This window comes from Pleurodeles waltl, chromosome 1_2 (genome assembly GCF_031143425.1).
Source record: "Pleurodeles waltl isolate 20211129_DDA chromosome 1_2, aPleWal1.hap1.20221129, whole genome shotgun sequence".
Classification (NCBI taxonomy): domain Eukaryota; kingdom Metazoa; phylum Chordata; class Amphibia; order Caudata; family Salamandridae; genus Pleurodeles; species Pleurodeles waltl.
Genome location: NC_090437.1, coordinates 1,166,156,116 through 1,166,180,149, shown reverse-complemented (window position 1 = coordinate 1,166,180,149; position 24,034 = coordinate 1,166,156,116). Strand labels below are relative to the sequence as shown.

Here is a 24,034-nt window from a genome sequence, read left to right as displayed (position 1 = left end):
ATTTGTAGATGATGAGACAATTCTGTGATGTGAATGATCCTGCACAAAAAGAAAATATGTGTTAACAATATTTTAAAAACTCAGTTGGTAGAATTAGAATCTAGTAAAAACAAATCTATGTTATCAATAAACATTTATCAAATGAAAAATGTCTGTTCACTGAAAAGGACTGATCTATAGTGCCAAAACTGTGTCAGTCAATGCATCAATTATGAAGATGGAGTTGCACAAAGTTTGTGATAAAGGAGATACTTTTCTAGATGAAGCATTTCTAGGTCAGATTTATGATTGAATGTGGTTTTATGGATAGTATGCAAACATTTAAAGTAAGATACTACAAGGCTTTCCATGTATACAGTTATCACCTCACAAAATGTGCCAGAATTTATGAATGAAACTTTGAGGTATGTCCAATGTGAAATTAAGTCAATAGTGCATGAAGGAATGAATAGCAGTAATACAAATTGTAAAAGATGGAGCTGGCTGCCTCAATGACCATAAACTAGTACTATTTTGTGAAATTGATGAGGAAAGTCACTTAGCATATCAAAGATATTTATCTAAGTTTTGGATGTTTAAAGAGTAGACAGCAAGTACTTTGTAGGTCACTATACGTGACAATATCAGCAGTTAGCAAATATAAAAAATTAGTGGCATAAGTATAAGTGTGTAATCATGCAGATAGTGATAACAGTAAGAGACAACACTTCCCATCCATCTCTAAGTACCATTTTTACAAATTACAAAGGTGTTACACTTTCAGATCAAAAACAGATTTGTTCACTATACATTTTGCTCCAACTTTTCAAACTTAAGGACATTTAAGGATGGCAAAGGGCAGTTTGCAGTGACGTGGAAGCTAAATCCTTCTTGCCCCAATGTTTTATCATAACAAACCCACCCGGAGATGTTGTTAGTTGAACCCCTGGTCCTTATTTAGTTTTATGTAGTCCAGTTGTCAAATGAGGTCCCAATGTTAGTAATAAACTCTTCTAATCCATTGCATTCTTCTGGGTTACATCAACATGTTTTCACCAGGACATTATTGTGTCCTTAGTCTCTTCTAGGCCATGGTAAACAAGATATGGCTTGTCATATTAGTCATTACTTAGCAACATTTATTAATAGGTATGAAATATGTATGCAGTGATATATATTTCTTATTGAATGAGTTGTTAACATTATGCATGATGCAAAATCTATGATTGTAGGTAATATGTTACGAGACAATTAACTGTAAATTATACAAGGACATTCATAATTAAGGTAGGAAGGACATTACTAACCCATTATTTAAAGTTCAAGCACAAACAAAAGTGATAATGAAGTATAGAGGCTGTAACTACTTCACCTGCTTTACGCAGATTTATTAGCATTTGGTTCCAAATAGTCCTTGTGCTGACAGCAATTGATTTCGTGAACTTTATAATTAACTAATTACTGACAATCATTTAAAACAGTGGAAATATATGGTTGCCATAACACCAAACATTCCCATAAGTTCCAGCACACTCTAAATGAGAGTATTAGTATAACACATAAGAATAATTTTAGGGCATACCTGGAGGAGCAGGGCTAGCGAAAACAGAATGTGTGAAAATCATTTGTGAAATTTCATGTGATGATACAAGTACATAAAATAAGATTGTTTGAAGCCACACCCAGGGCTAAGGCACACATTTATTTTTGTTTTCTATATGTTGCATGTAAGGGCAGTGTGCTTAAAATGGCTGTTAGTAACACAGAAATGTTGCACATTTAATATCCATGTACCCTGCCACTCACAAGATGAAGCAAAAAAAATTTTACATTTTTATTGGTTTGGGATATTATTAAACAGAGGTGGAGCATATTATGATTCTGGGCACAGAACATTTGCTGTCAAAGTGTATGAGGTATAACAAGAAAAGACATTGTGAAATTATTATTATAGAGCAAGTCAAACGTAGTTTACTGGTGAATATTGACATGTTCAGTTACTGTGCTAGATATGTAAAAATGCGAATACATTTGAAAATTCAATTTACAGAGTGGTGGGTGTGGCATAGGTCTCTGTCAGTGTGACCATTTAATTCACATGAGATCTGCACTGGAATTAAAATAGTAAAGCTATGAATTAGGGTACCATGTCTGTACAAATACAGAGATAGAACATTAGGGCAATGTGTACTTCAAACAATGGACAATTGATACATGTAGGTACAAAAGCACTAGTGGTTCTGTTGGATTAGTTTAGACAAGAAAATAATACATGTAGGATAGTATCACATATTGCCTATGTCAGTTGTATTCAAAGTTACTTATAGCAGTTAATTAGCAAGACCACAGGTGAACATGCTGGAGAAACTGCTGTAGGATCAAAAGTACACATTTATTATTGATAATCAGAGGTGCATGGGTGTAATTAGTGTTGGAGAAGAAGTGCTCATTGCCTAAGATATGCTTGATTTTAAACTGATAACAACTATAAATCAAAAAATGAACATCCAAATGGCTGAAATAATAATTGTGCAGCCAGATACTGTTCAACTGGCCAAGAAAGATTAATGTGGAAAAAGTCCAAGAGAAACATACCCCCAGTTGTATTGAGTAGGACAGATAAGGAAATCATTTGAGCCCTAGATGGAGACAGTGAACAAATAAAAACAAGCATTTGCAAAGCCAATCGATTCCACCTTTGGGACCTATTTGCTTTGATAGCGGGGTTTAGTCATATTGCAAAGCATCCCTGATAAAAACTATTAAAACAAAAAAAAATTGGTATGAACAGCTGCATCATTTTGCTATGGTTGATATTTTTTTTTTTTGTGTTTACTTTATTAGTAACGCCATTAATAATTCACCCTAAGCCACTACACTCTACACTACACCACTCCACACCACTGCACTCTACTCGCCACCACTCCACTTTGCACCACTCCCTGCTACTGCACTCTGCACGCTCAACTCTGCGTCCTTTCATGCTAACCCTTTCTTCTCTACCCTGAACCACTCTACTCTATGCCATTGCACTCTTTTGCCACTCTACTCTACACCACTGCACTCTTTGCCACTGCACTCTACAGCACTCCAGTGTAGGACATACCAATCTACTCTGCACAACTCCACTCTACGCCACTGTACTCTATGCCACTCTGCAACACTGCACTCTACGCCAATACACTCTACACAAATGCACTTTACTCTGTAACAATCAACTATATGCCCCAGCACTTTACCCCAATCCACTATACACCACTATAATCTACTCTGCACCACTGAATTCTACGCCACCGCAATCTACACGACTTTACTGTATGCCATTACACTCAATGCCACTCTGTGTAACTGCACTCTATCCTGCACCACTCCACTATATGCCATTTCGCTCTACTCTGAAACAATCTACTCTACACCACTGAACTCTCTAACACTCTACTCTGCTCTGTGCAACTCTGCTCTACGCCACTGCCCTCTATGCCACTCTACTCCACTCTACGCCACTGCACTCTGACACTCTACTCTGCAACACTGCACTTCGCCACTGAACTTTATGCTGTTCTCTGCACTACTCCATTCTACACCACTGCACTCTCTGCCTCTACACCCTATGGCACTGTATTCTACTTTGTACCACTTTATGCTACTCTACTCTGTACCTCTCTATGCCACTGCATTTTGTGCCAATCAACTCTTCTCTGCACTCTAAGCCACTTGACTACTTGGCACCACTGCTTGCTCCATCACGCAACTCTATGCCACTCAACTCTGCACCACTCTGTGCCACTTCACTCTGCTCCACTCTACTCAGCGCCACTCCTCTCTGCACCACTCCATGCTGTGCCACTCAACTCTACACCACTCGACTCTGCTCCACTCTGCATCACTGCACTCTGCACCAATCCACTCTACAATGCAACAGTCTAATCTTCACCACCGCATTTTATGATGCTGCATTGTACGCTGCTAAATTCAATGTCACTGTATTCAATGACACTGTATTCTATGCCACTATATTCTGCAACACTCTACGCCAATACACCCTACACCAGTCCACTCTACTTGCCTCCACACTATGCCTCTCCAATATACAACACTGTCTGCCACTCCACTCTACAACACTCTTCTCCACTCTTCGTCACTCCACTCTGCAACACTTCAGACCACACTTCTCTATACCACTAACTTTTAGTCATGCTGAACCGCAGCTACGCTAGTGAACAACATGGCTAAAACACATTGGCAAAGTAAATAGCTCTTTCACAGGAGTTACCTATTGGTTTGCCAACTCTTGTTTTACATCTCTTGGCCAAACTAACATATATTTAATAAAGTTTAACAAGGCATCTTTTAGACTGGATTATGTGCCTCCAGGCAGCTTAACTCTGAACTTTCAGCATGCAGATTCCATGTAAGGAAACCAGTCTGGCAAGCTGTCCGAAACATTAAGCAGAACCTCATACGTAATTATTGACACCACTGTAGTGAAATGTGCTGATAGACCAGCATGCTCACAATTGAATTAACCTAAACCAGTCATCAAAGACTGTACACTGACTTGTGTTGTATCTATTGCAGGAGGCTTGTAACGAGAATATCTGAAAATGTGAATACTTTGAGTGCATCTAGTTTAATACCACTGAACCACCATGAATCTTTTACAATCTTTCTTTCAAAGTCCAGCACGTTAGTTTTAATAGTGTTAAGAATAAGCGGATTTGCTCCATAATAACTGTCTCAACTACATCATCCACCAAATTATCATTTTATCAGGGCTCCTCCCAAAACAGGGAATGGTTACCCTCTTTATCTTGACTTAGCCCAAGTGGTAAAATTGTCCTACACCTAATTGGCATATTTATTTTACTTGTAAGCTCCTAGTAAATGGTACTATCTGCACCCAGCGCATGTAAATTAAATGCTACTAGTGGGCAGCAACACTCATTGGGCTACCCACTAAAGTAGCACTGTGTAACGTGCCTTGGGCCTGTCACTGCAGCCTGTAGTGCTGTTGTAAACTGCCATTTTGACCTGGCAAATTAACCCTTTTGCCTGCCCTAAACTTTTCCTTTTAATACTTATAAATTATCCCTAAGGGAGGCCCTAACCACCCGTACAGCAGGGTGCATGGTACTTGGAAAGTAGGACATGTCCTAACAGTGAAGAACTCATGAAGTTGGTTTTTCAATGTTTTAAGGCCTATGTCTCCCATATCCTAAGACTGCGTTTCCTTATTACACTTAATAAGTGCTAACGTCAGTCTGACTTGAGAAGGTAACCTGATCCCTGTATCCGACCCACGCTCCATCACAGTTGGCCGAAATTGTGACTTCCCCCGATCCTGCACAACCATATAAATGTGAGTGGTGCTTTGTGCTTTTTGCCACTATTTTCACCTAAACATAAACAAACTCATATCTCTAGTTCTACTGATTGGATGTTTGCCCGTTTGTGGTCATTTTATCAAATTTACTCTATTTTTCTAAATTGGTTTGGGGCTTTTGTTGTGTAGCGTTTTCACTTTATTACTTTTTGTGTGCTGCATAAATACTTTACACATTGCCTCTATGTTAAGTCTGACTGAATTTGTGGTATGCTACCTGAGGGTTAAACATGTTAATTCAGTGACTTTTGTGGTTCAAAGATTGTGATTATTATTTCAGTAGGGCTCAATTTACCCCTCTCAACTAAAAATCCTATTTCTTACACTCCCGTGAGCTTTGATCTTCTTGGGGAGGGCATGTAATCAAGCTCCTATCAGCCTGAGCGGGACTAGTCCTGAATTGAACATATGCTGGTATGAAGTGGTCTGGTATGGGACGAGCCAGAACCAGTGTTTGCACAGTTGTGTAGCAAGAGCCATTTAGGAACGAATGCAAGGAAGGAAATCGGGGCCCCTACTATCTGGTATGTCAATGAAAGCCATGTTTATGGTGCTGATGCCCCCTCACACCTCTGAAAACGACTGTCCCTGCACACACTGCACTAACTGTAAGCACAGATCTCCGAGTTCCTTATCCTGCATGTCTTTTCCTCTCTTTTCCTCTCTCAGGCCTGTCCTCCTTCCACGCTTTCCTCTCCGTCCCTTCCTTTGTCTCCCTTATCTTCCTGTTCTCACTCTTGTTATCGCCTTTCTCCCTTTCTCTCACCTGGCTCCCTTTAAACGCTATTCTCTTTCTCTTCTCTTTTCCTCTCTTCCCAGTTTACTTATCCTTTTGTATCTGTTCCCTACCTTCTTTACCCAAAATCACCTTTATCCACCTGTTCTCTTTATCTCCTTCCTCTTTCCCTCGCAATTACATTTTGTTGTTGCCACTTATTTTTCTTCCATTTCTTCCTCCCTTCTTTCTCTCATTCTTTCCTTATCTTGCGTTCATTTCCTCTCTCTTCTCCATTTCGTGCATATCCTCTATCTAGCCTCTCTCGTTTAAACCTTCAACCCACCCTTTCTGCCACAACAACATACACAGTGCCAGCCCCCGGCATGGTCTGTGATTAAAGCACCTAGAACGCTAAATACAGCCCCTAAAGGGCAGTTCGGAACCCCTCCTTGCCCTGGTGCCTCTGCACCGTCTGCACCACTTGTAGCTACGCTCTTGTGTTTACCGCGGGTAAATCTCTTCTTGGATATATCCTAAGAAGAAGACACAAGTAATACCACAATTGTATGTGTTATTTAAAATTGAAAGCAGGGAGCATAACACTGGACATCGTGCTTCCAATTTTTGGCTTTTCTTTTACAAATCGTTGGTTTCTGGGTTGATAGTTCAATTGTTTTATTTCGCGTCAAAACACTCAGAATGCATTCATTTGTACAATTAAAGCCAGGAAATGACGTCACTGTGTCCGGTCGGCATTAAATGATCTCATGACTCTAAACAATATGCATGAACTCACCTGTCACAGTTTAATTCCTTACTCTTGATTGGTGCATAAAAAGTGCCAGTTATTCATAAATATATTGTAATAATGCAGGGTAATATAGGTAAACCATTAAACGTTGTGTTTTTTTGTTATTCTTTGCAGAGCAAAAATGAGCCTTGCAATCAGGGAGAGTACAATGTTTACAGCACTTTCCAGAGCCACGAACCGGAATTTGATTATCTAAAGAGTTTGGAAATAGAAGAAAAAATAAACAAGATTAAATGGTTACCTCAGCAAAATGCAGCCCACTCCCTTCTTTCAACTAATGGTAAGATTAGGAAGCTATTAAACAATTGTGTTTTTCATCAGACTTTCTGTTTTGGGGAAATCGTTTTCTACTATTTATTTTGGACAGTGTGGTATGATGTAATCTTTGGTGGATAGTTTCATTTTCATTAAAAAAAGATTATATTGTAGGAATTATATTGTTTTCCTGTAATGATGCTTGTGCTGTTATCTATGAACATATATGATGGTATCTGTGTTACATTTCATTATATTAGGTACACGCCAAAGATCTGCACTTCTTCTGTATTTGTTTGAGGATAAAAACAAATACAAATAACATAGTGCTGATTTAGGATTGGAAGCACTGAGTATAGCCAGAAATTGTTTTTTCAAAGCCAAGCAATCACAACTTACCTTAAATATAATGGGGGTTCAATTGCTTCACATTTTGTAAAAGAGAATGACTAAATGTGCTGACTCGATTTGGCAGGTGCATGTAACAAAGAGTACAAGAGATTGAACATTTGAAAGTAAAATCTTTCAGCTCAACAAGGTTGTTGGTGGGCAATATTATGTGTAAACATAACAAACAAAATATGGTTGTAGAGAATCACAGAAGCCTATATGAAGAGCAGTTTCCTCTTGCATTTGTAAATATGTCAAAGATTTTATAACGTAAACCTTGACTTTTTCATTGGTTTTGAAGCAGGGCAGACCAAGCTGACTCAGTGATGTTTTGTGGGCTAGAAATTCAGAACTGACCAACACACAGCAATAATACCCAACAAATCATTGCCCAACCAGTGCTCATTCTTGGAAAAGGCAAAGTGCTTCAATGCACACATAGCAAAATACTATATTCAAAATGACAACTATTTTCAAGATTTCTGGTAGAATTATAATCTAGAATCTGCCCCACAGGGGCCTTGCAGATTAACCAGAGTGCAAATCACGTACCTTTAAGAAATGCCTCTGGGGCAACTAACCCTGTGAATGTACTCTGCTGCTGTTATCTTTGAGGTGACGTGGTAATATGAGCACCAGCAGGCTCTGATTGTGAAAACCAGCAATGGTCCTATACGGGCCTAATGAAAATATTAGGCTTTTCTCACTCAAAAGGTTACGTCGACAGGTCTGCCAAGCTATTCAGAATACACAATGATAGGCCTACTGACTTTGTCACACATTTAATAATCAACAAAGCAAACCTGTTGGCTTTAACCAATTAAACAATTTCGGCGGGTCAAAGTATGCATCAATGTGTACATTCGCCTCTGGAACACCAGTCATTTACTGTGGCCAGACTCAAAAGGGATCCATGTACCACCTTTTCCTATTGCCAAAGAGTTGACGATATAGAAACAAAATAACATTCCAAGTGTGTTTTTCAAATATTCCAAAATGTAAAGTCTCTTTCTCCTGTGTTTGTCATTGAGCTCACATTGTAAAACCCCTTTCCTTTAGCATTTGTCAGAGAGTTTACAGTGTAAAGCCCCTTCTTTTTCCATTTCTCAGGGGGTTCACAATGTAGAGCTCACGCCTATGGTGTTTGGGACGAAGGTCAATTTAAAACACCTTCTTGTTGTATTTGTCAGAGAGTTCACAATGTAAAACTGCTTTATATGGTGTTTGGCAAGCAGTTCAATGTAAAAACCTTCCTATAGTCTTTGCCAGAGAGTTCATAATGTGAAAGCCATACCTGCTGTATTAGTCACGGGAGTTGCTCCAAAGGCCCTTTCCTATTGCTGTTGACCTGGGTCCTGCAATAATAATGTCCCTTTCACTGCATGCAACTACATCTTAGGCTGACTAACAGCTTTTTTTAAATCAAGGATTTGTAGAGGAAATTATCACATAAACCTTTTCAGACAGCTCCACTCTCAAGCCAGGCCTAAAAGCCAATGAAATTGTGAAAAGAGGGTTTGTCAGAGGGGAATCACCAAAACCCTATCTAACTAATGTAGGCAGTTAGAATCCATGATAGAAGACGCCTAACAGTGTGATAACAAAAATTACCTATAAAGGGCTATTGGCTTTAACATATGATTCTCATTTTAAGTAATTGCGGCCTCCTACCTTTCTCATAATGCTTCATAACACCAGAGTAGACCTATAGCATTTGACAAATTTTTCCAGTGTACTGAACAGGGACTTTGGACATTAGTTTGTCAGCACAACCAACTCATACCTACTACACTGACCATCATCAGTGCAATACATGCCCTACTTCTAAGCAGATCTTTATGACTGGGGGTGAATGTTTACATTGTTCAGCATTCCGTCCATTATCTGTTCTTTTTGCTTGTGTCATCTTAAGTGGGAAGGGTATGCCCAGACGTAGCTCCAGTGCTCATTGCCCCACTGGATTCAAGCTAGCTGGCTGATGAAGGGTGATACCCCAAAACCGGTCCCTAGATGACTGTTTCCGGTCCAGGGTAGACCTGGCTTGGCAGTTCGGGCTGGACTGTTTCCATGGAGAACAGGGTGTAGACTGATTTGGATATTGCTGGGTCCAAACTGGAGTGGTGTGATGGGTGAAAAAATGATGGATTAAACCCAGATCTTTGTGACTGGGGTTGAATACTTGCATTGTTCAGCATTCCGTCCATCATCTGTTCTTTTTGCTTTTGTCACCCTAAGTGGGAAGGGTATGCCCAGACGTGGGTCCTGTGCTCACTGCGCCACTGTATTCAAGCTAGTCTGGCTAATGAAAGGTCCAAACAAAATGTACTAGCGGAGCACAATTTTATTTTCTTTCTTTCTTTCTTTTTTCTAAAGTATTGATAATAAAAAAGTCAAAAAGTCAAATATGACTATATAATTAGTAAATTGTGATAGACTGTCCACAATCCATATACATTCATATATTATTGACCTCAAGCAATGTAGGTTCTCATAATTTTATATAATGAAAATATTTATTTCAAAAATTGGTGACAATAATAAATAACATACAACACTAAACCCCTACAGTAGACAACCAATCAACATAAAAGACATAATGTAAATAGATACAATAAAAGTCCATAATCTAACACAGAAATAAACTATGAGTCAAAGGACCGGATGATATTTTGTCGAATCCACATGTAACATCAGCCGACACGTGTTTCGTCCACACATTGGACTTCTTCAAGGCTTAATCTCTCCATTTACCACCTGTATCTCCAAATGATATTCAAATCTCTTGGTATTGTCCGCACTAAGCTTGTTCATTGTACAAAAAAAATGCAACTGATTTTCATTTTTTTGATAATATAATTTTAGTTCATCAGCTTATAGTTGGTCCTGAATCCTGCATAATAGCAATCCGCGTCCCGTGTTGCAATACCAACGAAGGTGTGTTGATACTGTTGCTTGGCTAATGAAAGGTGATACCCGAAACCGGTCCCAGAATGCTTGTTTCCAGTCCAGGGAGGACCTGGCTTGGCAGTTTGGGCTAGACTTTTCCAATGGGGAACAGGGTCAAGACTGATTTGCTTATGGCTGGGTCCAAACTGGGGTGTCATGGTGGGGAAAAACAATGGATTAAACCCAGATCTTTGGGGCAGGCTTCCTTGTTAAATTGAACCCTTTCAGTAAGCTGAAAGGGGAACACAAAAGACAGAGTGGTATCATCAATTATGTAATTTGTGATGTATCAAAGATGTCATAAATGATGTCATAGAACATGTCACATGAAATGTCATATGTGAGGTGTTAGAAATTGGGTCTCTAGTTGGCAGAGGTATGCACTCTGTCCAAGTATGGACTACAATCTTAGTCAGAGTAAGTCAGATACACACCCTTAATTAACCTGTGCTCGCCCTTTGGTAGCTTGGTACAGAACAGTTAGGCTTAACTTAAGAGGCAATGTGTAAAACATTGATTCAACACTTAAAATACAGTAACACAGTGAAGACACCATAAAAAGACTCCACCCCAGTTTTAAAAAAAAGAGAATATTTTAATGAGTAAAACAAGACCAAAATTCCAATAAGTAAAACTTGAGATATGAATTTTAAAAGAATAAACTGCAATAGAGTGCTATGAAATCAATAGTGTGAAAAGGTTTTTTGAGGTTGCACTAGACTGGGATAGATTCAAAGGTCAGGCTGACCGCGATGGAGGACAGGCGGTTACAGGACCCACGCAAAGCCTGCTGAAAAGTATCTTGGTTGGAGGATTGCGTTAGTGTTGAGGAGGCGATGCAAAGGCAATGCATTGGTTCCGATCCGAATAGTATGGGGGATGTCTCATCATTGAGCCATGCAGTCATCGAAGCGATGTCCTTGAGGTGTGGCTTCGAAACCCCTTGAGATGAAGGCGATACGTCAGCATCGAGCCTCTCAGTTGGCGATGCGCCGGGGCTGGTGGTGATGCGTCAGTCCTGAGCTGCACAGTGAGCAATGCAAAATCTCTCAGCTCAGAATGCTCTCAGTGGTAGCAGTAATACATCGGCATGGAGGGAGGATGCGGCGGTTCTGATCAGCATTAAAGCATCATTTTTTGCAGGAAAGCAGGGACAGAGACCCCTTTGAAGGCCCAGGACTGGATCGACACCTCTCGGAAGGACAGAACTCACAGTTGGCACAGTCTAGCAGCTGAGCAGGGTTGTAGGAAGTCTTTGATGGCCCTGAGATTTCAGAACAGGAGGCAAACCAACCAGCCCTTGGATTCACTTAAGTTTTTTAGAGGATGTAGAGAGGAAAATCCAGTCCTTCTCTCTCCGGACAGCACAGCAGCCCTTTTTCCTGGCAGAATGTCCCCAGATCCAGAAGTGTACTGATTTGGCCGGGGTGAGGTCCAGTGCTTACACCCAGATGTGTCTTTGAAGTTGGGAAGACTTCATAGAGAGGCCCTTGAAGTGCACAAGGTCCCTGCTCTTCATTTCCAGGATCCAGACACTCTACAGGGGCCTATGCAGCTCTTTTTGTGGGGACAGGCACAGCTCTATTCAGGTGCAAGTGTCAGCTCCTCCCTCCCATCTTACCCAGGAAGGCCCATCAACCTGGTGATGGGCCATCAGGATGTAAATGTCACACCACAGCTCTCTTTGTGTGTCTAGAAGGAATTCACAAAGCCAGCGGTCTCCCATCCCATATGTGTTTTCAGAGACAGGCAGAGGCACAGAATGGGTAAAGTAAGAAAATGCCAACTTTCTAAAAGGGGCATCTTCAGATTTATAGTTTAAAATCCGGCTTCACCATAAATTGGGATTTTAAAATGTGAGTCCAGAGACGCCAAACTCCAAATTTCTATGTTTTCCCAATTGGAAATTACACTTAAAGACTGTTTCAAGTTAATCCCTATATTAACCTATGAGAGAGATAGACCGTGCAGTAGTGAAAAACAAATTTAATAGTTTTGCACTACCAGGACATGTTAAACTTAAAAGTAAATGTCCAACTTTTTAAATAAACTGCATCCTGCCCTTGCTAGGGTCTACCTCAGGGGTTACTTACATGTAATAAAGAGAAAGGTTTGAGCCAGGCAAATGGGTACATTTGCCAGGTCGAAATGGCAGTCTAAAACCGCACACACAGGCTCTGCAGTGGCATGCCTTAGACACGTTTAAAGGGCTACTGTGGTGAGTGGCACAATCAGTGTTGTAGGCCTGCCAATCACATTTAATTTACAAGTCCTGGGCACATGTAGTGCACTTTATTAGGGACTTACAAGTAAATAGATTACAGCAATTGTTGCTAAGCCAATGTCACCATGTTTAGAGTACAGAGCACCTGCCCTTTAGCACTGGTTAGGAGTGATGAAGTGCACAGAATCCTAAGGCAAGCAAAAAAAAATGTAGTCAAAAGGCAGGAGGCCAGAAGGCAAAAAGTCAGGGGAAACCACGCCAAGGATGCCAGGTGTAACATGAGGTCATAAGCATTGCATGGCAGGGGTGCAAGTGTTGGTGCAGCTAACTAGAACATGAATTTCTGTGGTTTTTGGTTAAAAGCATTAACATTGTCACTGAGAAATTCACTTAACTGTAACCTTTGTTTTTTTCAGCGAATACATACATATATATACTAACATTTCACCTAACTATAGCGTTACTTAAATCTTTGTTTTTTTCAGTGAATATATATACATGTATATTCAGTGAAAACAACAAAGGTTAAATTAACATTATAGTTAGATGAAATGCTCTGTTTCAACGTAACATGTTAAACTCTAAAAACCATAGAAATTCACCAGTTTTAGTTATCTCAAGTTACTATAACTCATGTCCTTAGGTAACTATATCTCATATCCCTGCCATTCACATTTTTCTCATCAATAATATCATTGCAAATGTTGCAGGGTTATTGTCTATAATGTCATAGAAGATGTCATGAGTGATGTAATATGAAGTTTAATTAGCAGTAAATGGCAACGGTTCCCTGTGTTTTTTTCAGTGAATTTGTAGGGTTTTATAAATGTAAAGTAATATTTTATTACCATATATAAATCGAACCCCCTGCCGCACATGGCCTTCAGTCTACCTCACCCAAGGCAGCCAAACACCCCCTGCACAGGGTCTTCAGCCGTGCATGGCAGGGGGTTGGCACAAGGTCTTATTAGGCCCCACCCGCAAGACCCGATGTATTTTAAAGAGGAGGGGGGCCATGTGACCCCTCCCAATCCGCAAGTGTTATTAAGCCATGGGACCCTATCCACCGGGCCTTTTTTTTTAAAGGGAAGGGGCCATGTCACCCCCCTCCGTGAGCCTCATTAGGCCCTGGGGACCCCATACCCCAGGGCCCTATGTACTTTAAAGAGGGGAACACATGGCTTCCTCCCTGAGCCTTATTAGGCCCTTGGGACCCCGTTATCCAGGGTCATTTAATTTTAAGGGGGAGGAGGTCTGCATGGCCCCCTCTCTTGGGGCCTCATCAGGCGCGCAGCACTGTACATAGTCGTGCCACCTCACTTGCCACACTATAACTATAACTCGCCATCCTACCATGCACTGTGTTCTGGCTAATAATAGAATTTTAGATCTCATAAGTGTTTTGATAAATGCAAGGATTCCACATGCTATAATCTCTGTAATATCCAAGGGTATAGCTAGTGTGTGTAGAAGGTGCAAGTTATAGTTAATCTAGTGAGGTGACAAGACTGTGTACAGAGGTGCATGAGTGATAATAATGTAAAGTTGGTACATAAGTATGAATGTGAGTTATAAGTATAACATAGTAATTTGAAAGTGGTGCATACATGATAAATTTAACACATGAATGTTTGTGTAGTTTAAGTTGGGTTTGTCAAAAATTAGAAATAAAAAGTGTGTAAGTGTTGTGTAAACCATAAATTTAAGAGATAGCTGTAACCTTAGAATTTCTAATGTTTGTGTAGTATAAATTGTGTTTGTTTTCCAAACATAAATTAACTTTTCCTAACTATACCTTATCTTTAACCTTTAGTTTTTTTGTTTTTTTGTGTGAATTTCTATGGTTTTCATTATAGTAACAATTTTGCAATATTCGTCCAGTTTACTTTTGTGGAGTGGAGTGTTAGTAAGTGGAGTTTGGTACAGTATAATGGGGGATACTGTTGTAAAGTGTACTGTTATACAATATACTGTGGTATTGCGGAGTGGAGTAAAGTGGAATGAGGTATAGTGGAGTAGCATATACTGGAATGGCATACAGTGGACTGGCATAGAGTAGAGTGGCATACAGTGAACTTGGTTACAATAGAGTGGCATATAGTGGCGTACAGTGCAATTGTATACAGTTGGATAGCATACAGTGGAGTGGAGTAAAGTAGATTCAGGTCTTGTAAATATTGTAGAGTGTATTCACAAACACTGTAGATGCATACAGTGCAGTGCTATACACTGGAGTGCTGTACAGTGTGGGGGGCATCTTTTGGAATAGTGAGTACTTAAACAGCATACAGTGGAGTGTGGTACAGTGAAGTGGGGTAAACTAAAATAGTGTTCACTGGAGTGGGGTACTCTAGAGTGTTATGCAGTGGATTGGGGTACAGTTGAGTGGTGTCAGTGGACCTACGTAAAGTGGAGTGGGGTACAGTGTAGTGTTGTAAAGTTAAATTGTATAAAATGAAGTAGCGTATATTAAAGTGCTGTACAGTGCAGTGGTGTAGAGTGGAATAGCTTACACCATGGTGGGGTACAGTGCAATCCGGTACAGTGCAATAGCATCTAGTGTAGAACCATAAACTGTAGTGCAATACGGTAGACTAGCGTGGAATTTTGTAGTGTTTAGTGTAATAACGTTGAGTATAGTGGCGTTAACTGTTCAGATGTACAGTAGAGTACCACATTGTGGAGTAGCATACAGTAGAGTTTTGTACACTTCAATAAGATTAATTATAGAAGCGTAGACTCTAGTCACAGACAGCGAAGTCTGGTTTAGTGGAATGGCGCAGAATGTAGTGTTGTAAAGTGAAATACCATAAACAGTCCTATCGCATATAGTGCATTTCAGTACAAGGGAGTGGCGTAGAGTTGAGTATTGGACACTGGAATAGCATACACTCCAGTAGTGTATCATCAAGTGGGCCATACTAAAACAGCATATAGTGGAATATCGTAAAGTGGAGTTGGGTACAGTGGAATAGCATAGAGTTGTCAGCAGTGCAGTTTAGGGGTGGCCAGTAAACTGGTATATACAAAATTGTAATTAAATACAGTGGGGAAACAGTACAATAGCATACAGTATAGTGGTGTAGATTAGAATGGTGTACAGTGGAGTAGAGTGGAGTAACGTACAGTGGATTAGGGTATAATGTAGTGGCATATACTGTAGTGTCATAAGCTGGAGTAGCATACTGTAAATAGTGTTTGGTGGAGTGGCTTAAAGTGACAGTTATACAGAAGAGTGGTATAAAGTGGAGGATGTAAATTGAAGGAAATGTAGGTTGTGAAAATGTGTGTGAAAGGATGTTAATGTTGTATCTCCAAAATACATATTTTAATATGTAAATGTTGTAGGGGTCCCAAAGCATGCTTAAATTCAACCTATTTTACATACATTTTTGTAGTTTGTGTGTTGCAAAACCCATCATTCGGATTTTGTTTAAACTTGGCACAATTAGATATTAAGGTGCGCAGATGATTATTTTGCATTTTGCAGGTAAGTAGTGTGACTATTTTGTACGTTTTCGTTTATTTAAACTTTCTGAATGCTGTTTGCGCTGTATTTTAGCGAAATGTGGGTGTACTACCATGGTACATAGTGATGACCAATCATTAGCTGATTGGCTAATCACTGCCTTTACAAAAGTGAAAGGCAGGCATGTTGTTTTTTAGGTACACTTCTGTCATGTTCTGCATTATGCTTTCCAATATAGGTAAGCATTACATTTGGTATTTTTGCCCTACTTATTAACACATTAATAAAGTAGTGAGAGGAGGTAAAAAATATTTATAGGTTTCTACATATTTTGGAAAAGAAAAATAGAGTAGCGCAGTACTGCCATGGTACTCAAACAATTTTCTAAGATTACGATTTTTTGTTTCAAAATTTCTCTAAAATTGTGTACCACTGTACGGGGAACAGCATTTTTTAAGTAGTGTGGTATTTTTTAGCAGTTAAAGCACTACTCTATACACTTTTTCAGTATATTAAAATATGTTAACGTTAGGAAATACAATTTAGCACACTATGGCCCATATTTAACAGAAAATGAAGGAGCGCAAAGCTGCACCAAAATTTGCAGCGCCGTGCTCAGTCATTTTCACAACGCAGGGATGCACAGTATTTAATTGATTATGGCGCATGTATGATATATAAACAATGTAGAACTGGAAAAAAGTCTGATTCAACATGGTAAAAGATATATGATGCACAGTTGAGCTACCAGTGAAGTTATAAGTGCAAGGAGTACTTCATTTAAGCAGGGTAGAGACTGGGCACCATGAGTGTGAGTTGCACATATGTGTTTCATATAGGCTTTAGCTTAAATCAAAGGCCTGTTGTCTAAACATATGCAATAAACTAAAGCTTCTCCTCTCAAAGCTCTACTCACCTGTGGATTTATGTGCACATACTGATGTTAAAGAATTATCATGTGGTGCTATTAATAAATTTATATTTAAACCGGAGCTTTATGAAGTGCAGGTTCATATCTTCATAAGGTCTGTGAATATTCTGAGACATTATACATTGTTGTAAAATGTATAATGTATGGGTGACCCACAAAAAGTTTAAGTCGAAGTATAATTGTAAGCATTGTTAATATTCTGCTCAACCCTTCACAAGTGGCCAACCCCGCACTTCACTCTCCCTAAGGCTGTGCACAGCAGGAGGTTGGCAGCAGGCCCTGGCCTTTTGGCAGGCCCTGAACCCAACAACTGGCAGGCAGCTAACCACTTGCTGCAAACTTCATTCATTCATGCACAGCCAGGGCTGGCGAGGCCCTGCGCCCAACCCCCCACAGGTGGCCAGTGCTCCGCTGCTCATCTGGCCAGGCTCTGCAGCAAGCCCCCTGCTGCAGGCATCCAACTCTCTACCTCGCTACCAAAGCAGATTGCAAACAATCAGAATTTTCAAGGTTCCGAGGAAGATACATACACACACGCACGCGCACACACTCTTCTGCTGCAGACACTTGATTCCACAAGCAACCTACACTTGCCCTCAGTCCTACCCCCAGACGGACCAGCAATGCTATTGATCTGTGTGCAATTCAGCGCTCACATCAAATGCATCCATGACTTTCTGCCTCCCATATCCAGCAAGTCTATTCACATACACAGAGGAATAACCATTTTTCCATCAGGTTTGAGTGAAATAATAATCAATTGTTTACATTGTAAAGCCAGGCACACCTGGAGTTCACAGTAAAGGCATGTCCTCAGCCATAACCTTTTTTTGGAATATCTTTCTTTGATTTTCATAAACAACAATGTAATCAGGCATCACATACCACAGCCATATTTAGACCCAAAGCTACTGGAAATGTGTTGAGATTTTACATACACAAAATCATATTAAACATGGAAAAATAATATAGAGCTGGTCTCCAGAGCAGAGGCAAGGCTACTAATCCTAATGTTGTGTGATCCAGAAGAAACTAAAGGACATGGCATTATAGTTCTGCATTATAAATTCAAAATTATTATTATAATTCTCCTGGCTCAGATGGTTAGAGAATTGGGAGGTGCAACTTTTTAACAGAAAGTGGTAAACCTTCATTGGACTAATATCTATCTTTTACATGACTCATTGGGCATTCTGAAGATGGGAGCCCTCTAATATTGATTAATTCACATCGCAGGGAACTGGGAAGACATACTATGTGTAAATGATCATAGAAGACAAACTTTAGCTTTGTAGATCAAGCAGGGCAACCTCTCCAAGGCAATGCCCATTAACCACAACTACTTTTTGTCACAATTGTAATATTTTCCAGGTGTTGATTGGGAGCAAAAAATGGGCCTATTCTCCACCAACAACTGAGTCATTGAAATTAAAAAAAAATCGCATATCAATATTCAGGAGTTAAGAATAGTGAACTTTGATTGAGAAAGACTTTGAACCATAGATGAGCATAGAAGCATTTCTCAGCTAACCGGGAAATACGTTATGATCTACATCTGGAAATAGGGGGCCAAGCAATCTCTTAGCTTCTAGAGAAAGGTTTAAGGACTGTTGATGCAGCCTGCCAAACATCACATCTCTCTTACAATGCAATTAAGATTGAAAAGAAAAGACTCTGACAAGCCAGTTACAAATATGAAGCCTGCAATAATAAACCTTTTTGTACTAGCAGAAACACAGAATGCCAACACCTTGGTTGTAAGTCCCCCAAAAAGGGATCAATGGGGGAAGCATTTTTAATGAGCAAGAGCAGAGAATTACTCTATGAATTTTCATCTTGTTCATTAATTTCCTACTACCTTACGTAGTAACTAATTTGAGAGTATTACATTGCCAAATGATCTTGATAGCCCTACTTGGACAAGGCAAATGTGGGACCCATATCTACCCCACAATATCGACGCAGCATTATATGCCTCTCAAGACTCCTACAAGGCAATAGTGCATGATCCTACTCATATGTGGACAGAATCCTACACATTGACTTCAGCTTACCCAAACTCATGGCCAATCACCTAAAGGTTTAGAATTCAGACATGTAAACCTGCCTCAGGAATGCTTTGGCGCACCTTTTTTCAATCAATGGTAAAATAATCCCTAAGGGAAGTAACCCCACCTGTCAAACCACCATTTCTGATGTGCGGTATAGTGCTTTTATGTTACTTTCATTTAAGCTTGCGCATTCTGTGAAATGTCCTTGTGCATTCTGTGAAATGTCCTTTACACTGAATGAAATCAAACTTTGTCGTATTGATTATTTCTAAAATACTAAATTGTATTGTGGTGAAGAGATTTTAACAAGTCAAATTAGATTCCGCCCCTCAATTATATCTGAATTCACTTCATTCAGACAGACCTTGCCAGTGTCTTTAAAAGAATATACATACACTACTTACATACACTGAAAGACTATTTGGTCTTGTGCTGGTAGGTGGAAAGAGTAAATTAAATTCATGCTACATGGCAGCTATATGTGGCTGATAGCAGAAGAGCACTGGAATTTAGACAGACCAGCAATAAACAGATGGCTAATGGACTGTTTAATATTTGCTTACAATATAGCCAATAGAAAATTACCTGGACGAGGCATTCCACAATCCACAAAAGGACCAGTTTTGACAGCTACGTTCCTAAGTAAAGTGTTTATCTAAGATATTGGAAATGACGACTTGAAAATCTCTTCAGACGTTTTGTTGTCCTTACCTTTTTTACATTATGAGAAGGCAGACATGAGCGGTACAAATGATCATGAAGAATTGAGTGAGAGGAAGGACAACCTCTATTGGGTGATCAGTGTACTATGGAAATAAGCTAAGCACTCTATGTAAGATTCAGTAATAAAGAAAATTAAGTTTCCTTTCTGCACATCTATCTCTCCAGGATTTATATATTTTATTGGTTTTCAAGCAAGCCTTTCTAACTCCATCAAGTTGCCTATGTGAAATGTATGTATATGCTTACAATCAAACTAAAATGTTAGCAGGGGTGGCATAAATTTGCCAGCATAATAGAGGAGCTCTAATCAGTATAGAAAATAGCCAGTTGAAATTACTTTATTTGTGCAAAAGGATGCTTGCGTTCTATAGAAAACCAATATTTTCATGGATGCACTTTACAGGAAAGTTGTGATTACAAACATAGACCCTATCTGGCACTTTTCTACCATTAATTTGAAATAATATATGAAACTGGATTCCATAGCTAAATATGTTTTCTGATTGAGTCTGTTCACATAGGTGGAAAATTGGTTTGGTTTAATGTCTGATTTTTTTCTTCATAGACAAAACTATTAAATTATGGAAAATTAGTGAACGTGATAAGAGACCAGAAGGATACAACTTGAAAGATGAGGAGGGGAAAGTTAAAGATCTTTCTACAGTGACATCATTACAGGTGAGGTATTGATTGTTCTGTACATTGTAAAGCATATTTTATGTATATAGTCATAACTTGATATGATTGTACCTTGGCATTCATGAAATATTCTGGAAAAACTGAAAGGAAAGTGGTAGTAAGAAAGACATTTGTTAAGACGCCAAGTCCTGTTACAGAAAGTTTGGGTCTTCTTAGTATGATGTCAGGAACTGGTCCCAGTCATTCTGAAAATTAATACTGGGGCATGAAGGGAACAATTTGGGTTGGGGTCAAGAAAATAGTGATGTATGACCACGGTTAGTAGAAATCCCATGAATAACTTAGATTGTGTGATGAATGGGACATGCACTCAGGGGATTGTTATATACAGCATACTGTTTATTAATATGCTATTATTTTAGTAATAAAAAGATCTTATATTACAGCATTATTAACAGTACTTGGGGGCTATTCCAGTCCTTAAATGCCTGTACTTCGAGTTATAGGGTCGACCCACAATGAGGGCTTGTGGCAAGAGAGAGGATATTTATTTAGTTGCCTGAGGCAGAAGGACTTAATGGTAATGAAATGATGAGGAACAAACACTATACCAACCATTATTGGTCTTTTTTCATCCACTGATTTATAAGGATTTCGATGTACTAATATGAATTTAAACTTGCCTTGGTGGTTTGATATAGGATCCTATTAGCATTAAACAACAATTTTAATTATAATAATTATTGTTTGCAACTAACCATAGGTTAATCATTTACAATTACTCACAGTGAATCACTGTAAAAATTGATTATTTTAGCCACTGATAATTAAATGTGATCAACTAATAAAATGTTACACATCGTTTCATATTAACATATATATCGAGGTTAATCTCTAGCAGTTTTACACAATACTCTTGTAAAGCACTGTAAGTTGCCTTAAGATCTCCAAAGTGCACTAAATTGGGAACAGGCAGACAGTCTGGGAATTACCAGCATGGGCGAGGGTAGATAGGTGTATGTCCCAATTCAAAGTTCTTCATTCTTTACTTTTGTTGCACCGTGTATTTAGTAAATCTCCATCCTGGAAAGTTAAATTTTTCTTGACTTTTCTGAGGTGCAGCAACCTAGGTTCAGTCGTCAAGGTAGGTGATTGAAGGCATTCCCATGTCAGGGTCTCAATAGATCTCCTTGTGTCTACATTATGGCCCTCATTATGACATTGGTAGTAAAAACCGCCTGCCGCCGCGGTTACGGCCACCAAAAGACCGTAGCCGCAGCTACCATCCGTCTGCCAAAATATGGCCCCAGCTGGATTTCTGCCACAAGAAGGGCAGAAATCCGGCTGTGGCCATACTGGCGGACTTTGGTAAGGTGGCACTGCTACCACCAGCAGTGCCACACCAGTAGACCACCGCCAACCGTATTATACAAATAATACAGCCTGGCACTGTTCTGCTTTCGGACGCGGCTGGCTGTAGCAGCGCCCATTCCCGTCCCCTGCCGGAAGACCCCCTGGATCCAGGTAAGTCGGGTTTCCGACAGGGGAGAAGGGGTACGGGGTGTTGTGTGTGTGTCGATGGGTGTGTGTGCATGTATGTGTGAGTGTGTGCATGAATGCGAGTGTGTGTCTAGTGTTGTTTGCGTGCATGTATGCATGTGTGTGAGTGCGTCTATGAATGGAAATGTGAATGCGTGTCTGAGTGTCAGTGTGAATGTGTGTACGGATGTGTGCGTGAATGAATGGATGCATGCGTGTATGTATGAGTGTATGTTTGTGTGAATGAGTGTGTGTCTGCGTGCATGTGTGTGTGTGTATGGGGGAGGTTGGAAGGGAGGGGGAGAGTGGATGAAGGAGGGGTGGAGGGGTCCTCCTATCAGTGACACCCTACCGCCATGGTTTTCGCCACATTACGAACGCCACGGAAACCATGGCGGTAGTCAGGGTCATAACACCGGCCGCGGTACAATAGTGGCCGGAGGCTGGAGACTGTTATCTCCAGACCGGCAGCTGATACCGCTATGGCGGTCAGAGTGGTGCATTGGCAGATTGGCTTCAGCCAACCCGACAATGTCATAATGTGGCAGTAAGTACCGCCAGCCTGTTGGCGGTACTACCGCCACATTAACTCCGACCTTCAGGGTCGTAATGAGGGCCTATATCTCTTTGCCTACAATGACCTACTATATTTATAGCTCTAGTTAGGATTTGGACTAATGATTCGAATTTCACCCTCTCCATACAAAGTAATTCGTTTCAGGAGTTTTAGACTAGACCATGGAATGGACTCAAAGCTGCTAGTCTGTAGAAAAATGTAAAAGCCCTCAATAACACTGATTCATTACCAAGAATACCTTCTTACATCTAACCACTGTCTAAGCTTCTTTCTGTGCAGAAGGCATCTGGGTTAGTTCTGTTCGTTCTCCTGATGTACCGAAAGTGGCTCCTCTAAAACGGCTTTGTAGTAGCTGACATTGTGCACACATTAGAGTACCTTAACCCAACAGGTGTTGCATCAAATGGGGTGAATGAACTTTCTGCTATGTACCTTATCATTTATATAATGATGTATCGTTTTCTCATGAGTAACAGTGGACTTTTTGTGAACTCACTTTGCATGTAATCCCCTGCTGGGAACCGAGTTAATCTGATCAACTCCTGAGTCCTTTTCTCGTCTCGGCTGAAATCTCATTAGATAATGCAAGGGATCTCATTTAGATTCCATTCCAGGTTTATGCTGCAAAAAAGGTTCCATATAAGCAATGTCTGAATTATGTAACATTGTGATCCTCTGCCCCTTGAGGGATTAATTTAGGTGAACCCCCAGTCCCTAATGATTGTATATGTCATATGGTTACAAACAGGTTTTCAAACAAGACTGACATTGGCTAGTATGTAAGGTTGATAAAAACAAGACTCTCAAATAAAATACTTTCCGTTAATAAATGGTAAAACTTGACGTCTTGAAACACATACCTGTTTTTGTTTTGTTTAGATGATTATGAGTGGCTGTTGGACAACCATTCAGTATAAATGTGAGCATCCCTTACCTCCTTAATCCTTTTGTGGTCCAGGGACATTTGTAAATCCTTAGAGGCAGGGAGAGTACTATAAGCCGGGGCCTGCCCTTTTTCAGGGCCCGTCACTCGTGCTACAACGATTTTTTATAGAATTTAAAGAAAGCCTTCCCTGTTTATTGATGAGAAAGCTAATATGGATGCCAGATGCGGTATGTGAGGTGTCATTAAATTATAAAACGACAATTAAATACAATGCGTCATAAACAGATTAAGTATTGAATATTGGTCAGTGTAAGGTCATCTATTTAAATATAAATCAATGTGTCTAGTGACTAATGCGACCGCACTTTCGGCAGCAATGGATGCTGAGCGAGAAGCCATGCTGAACCGGCCTGCTTGACATTTTTTTCCCATAAACATACTCCGGAAGCGGAAGCCTGCTTGTGAGAAAAGCATTCAAGCTTGCTTGTGAAAATAAAGCAGTCGCCCTAGCAG

At 39.9% G+C, this 24,034-nt stretch overlaps 1 protein-coding gene across 2 annotated transcripts in view; it reads left to right on the top strand.

Moving 5' to 3' along the window:
* PPP2R2C (protein phosphatase 2 regulatory subunit Bgamma) overlaps window positions 1-24,034 on the top strand; it is a 463,465-nt gene that overhangs the window by 199,953 nt on the left and 239,478 nt on the right. For both annotated transcript variants that reach the window (XM_069203156.1, XM_069203160.1), the window contains 2 exons: window positions 7,006-7,171; window positions 20,446-20,558. In XM_069203156.1, coding sequence (XP_069059257.1) covers window positions 7,006-7,171; window positions 20,446-20,558 — 279 coding nt within the window. The remainder of the gene's footprint in view (window positions 1-7,005; window positions 7,172-20,445; window positions 20,559-24,034) is intronic.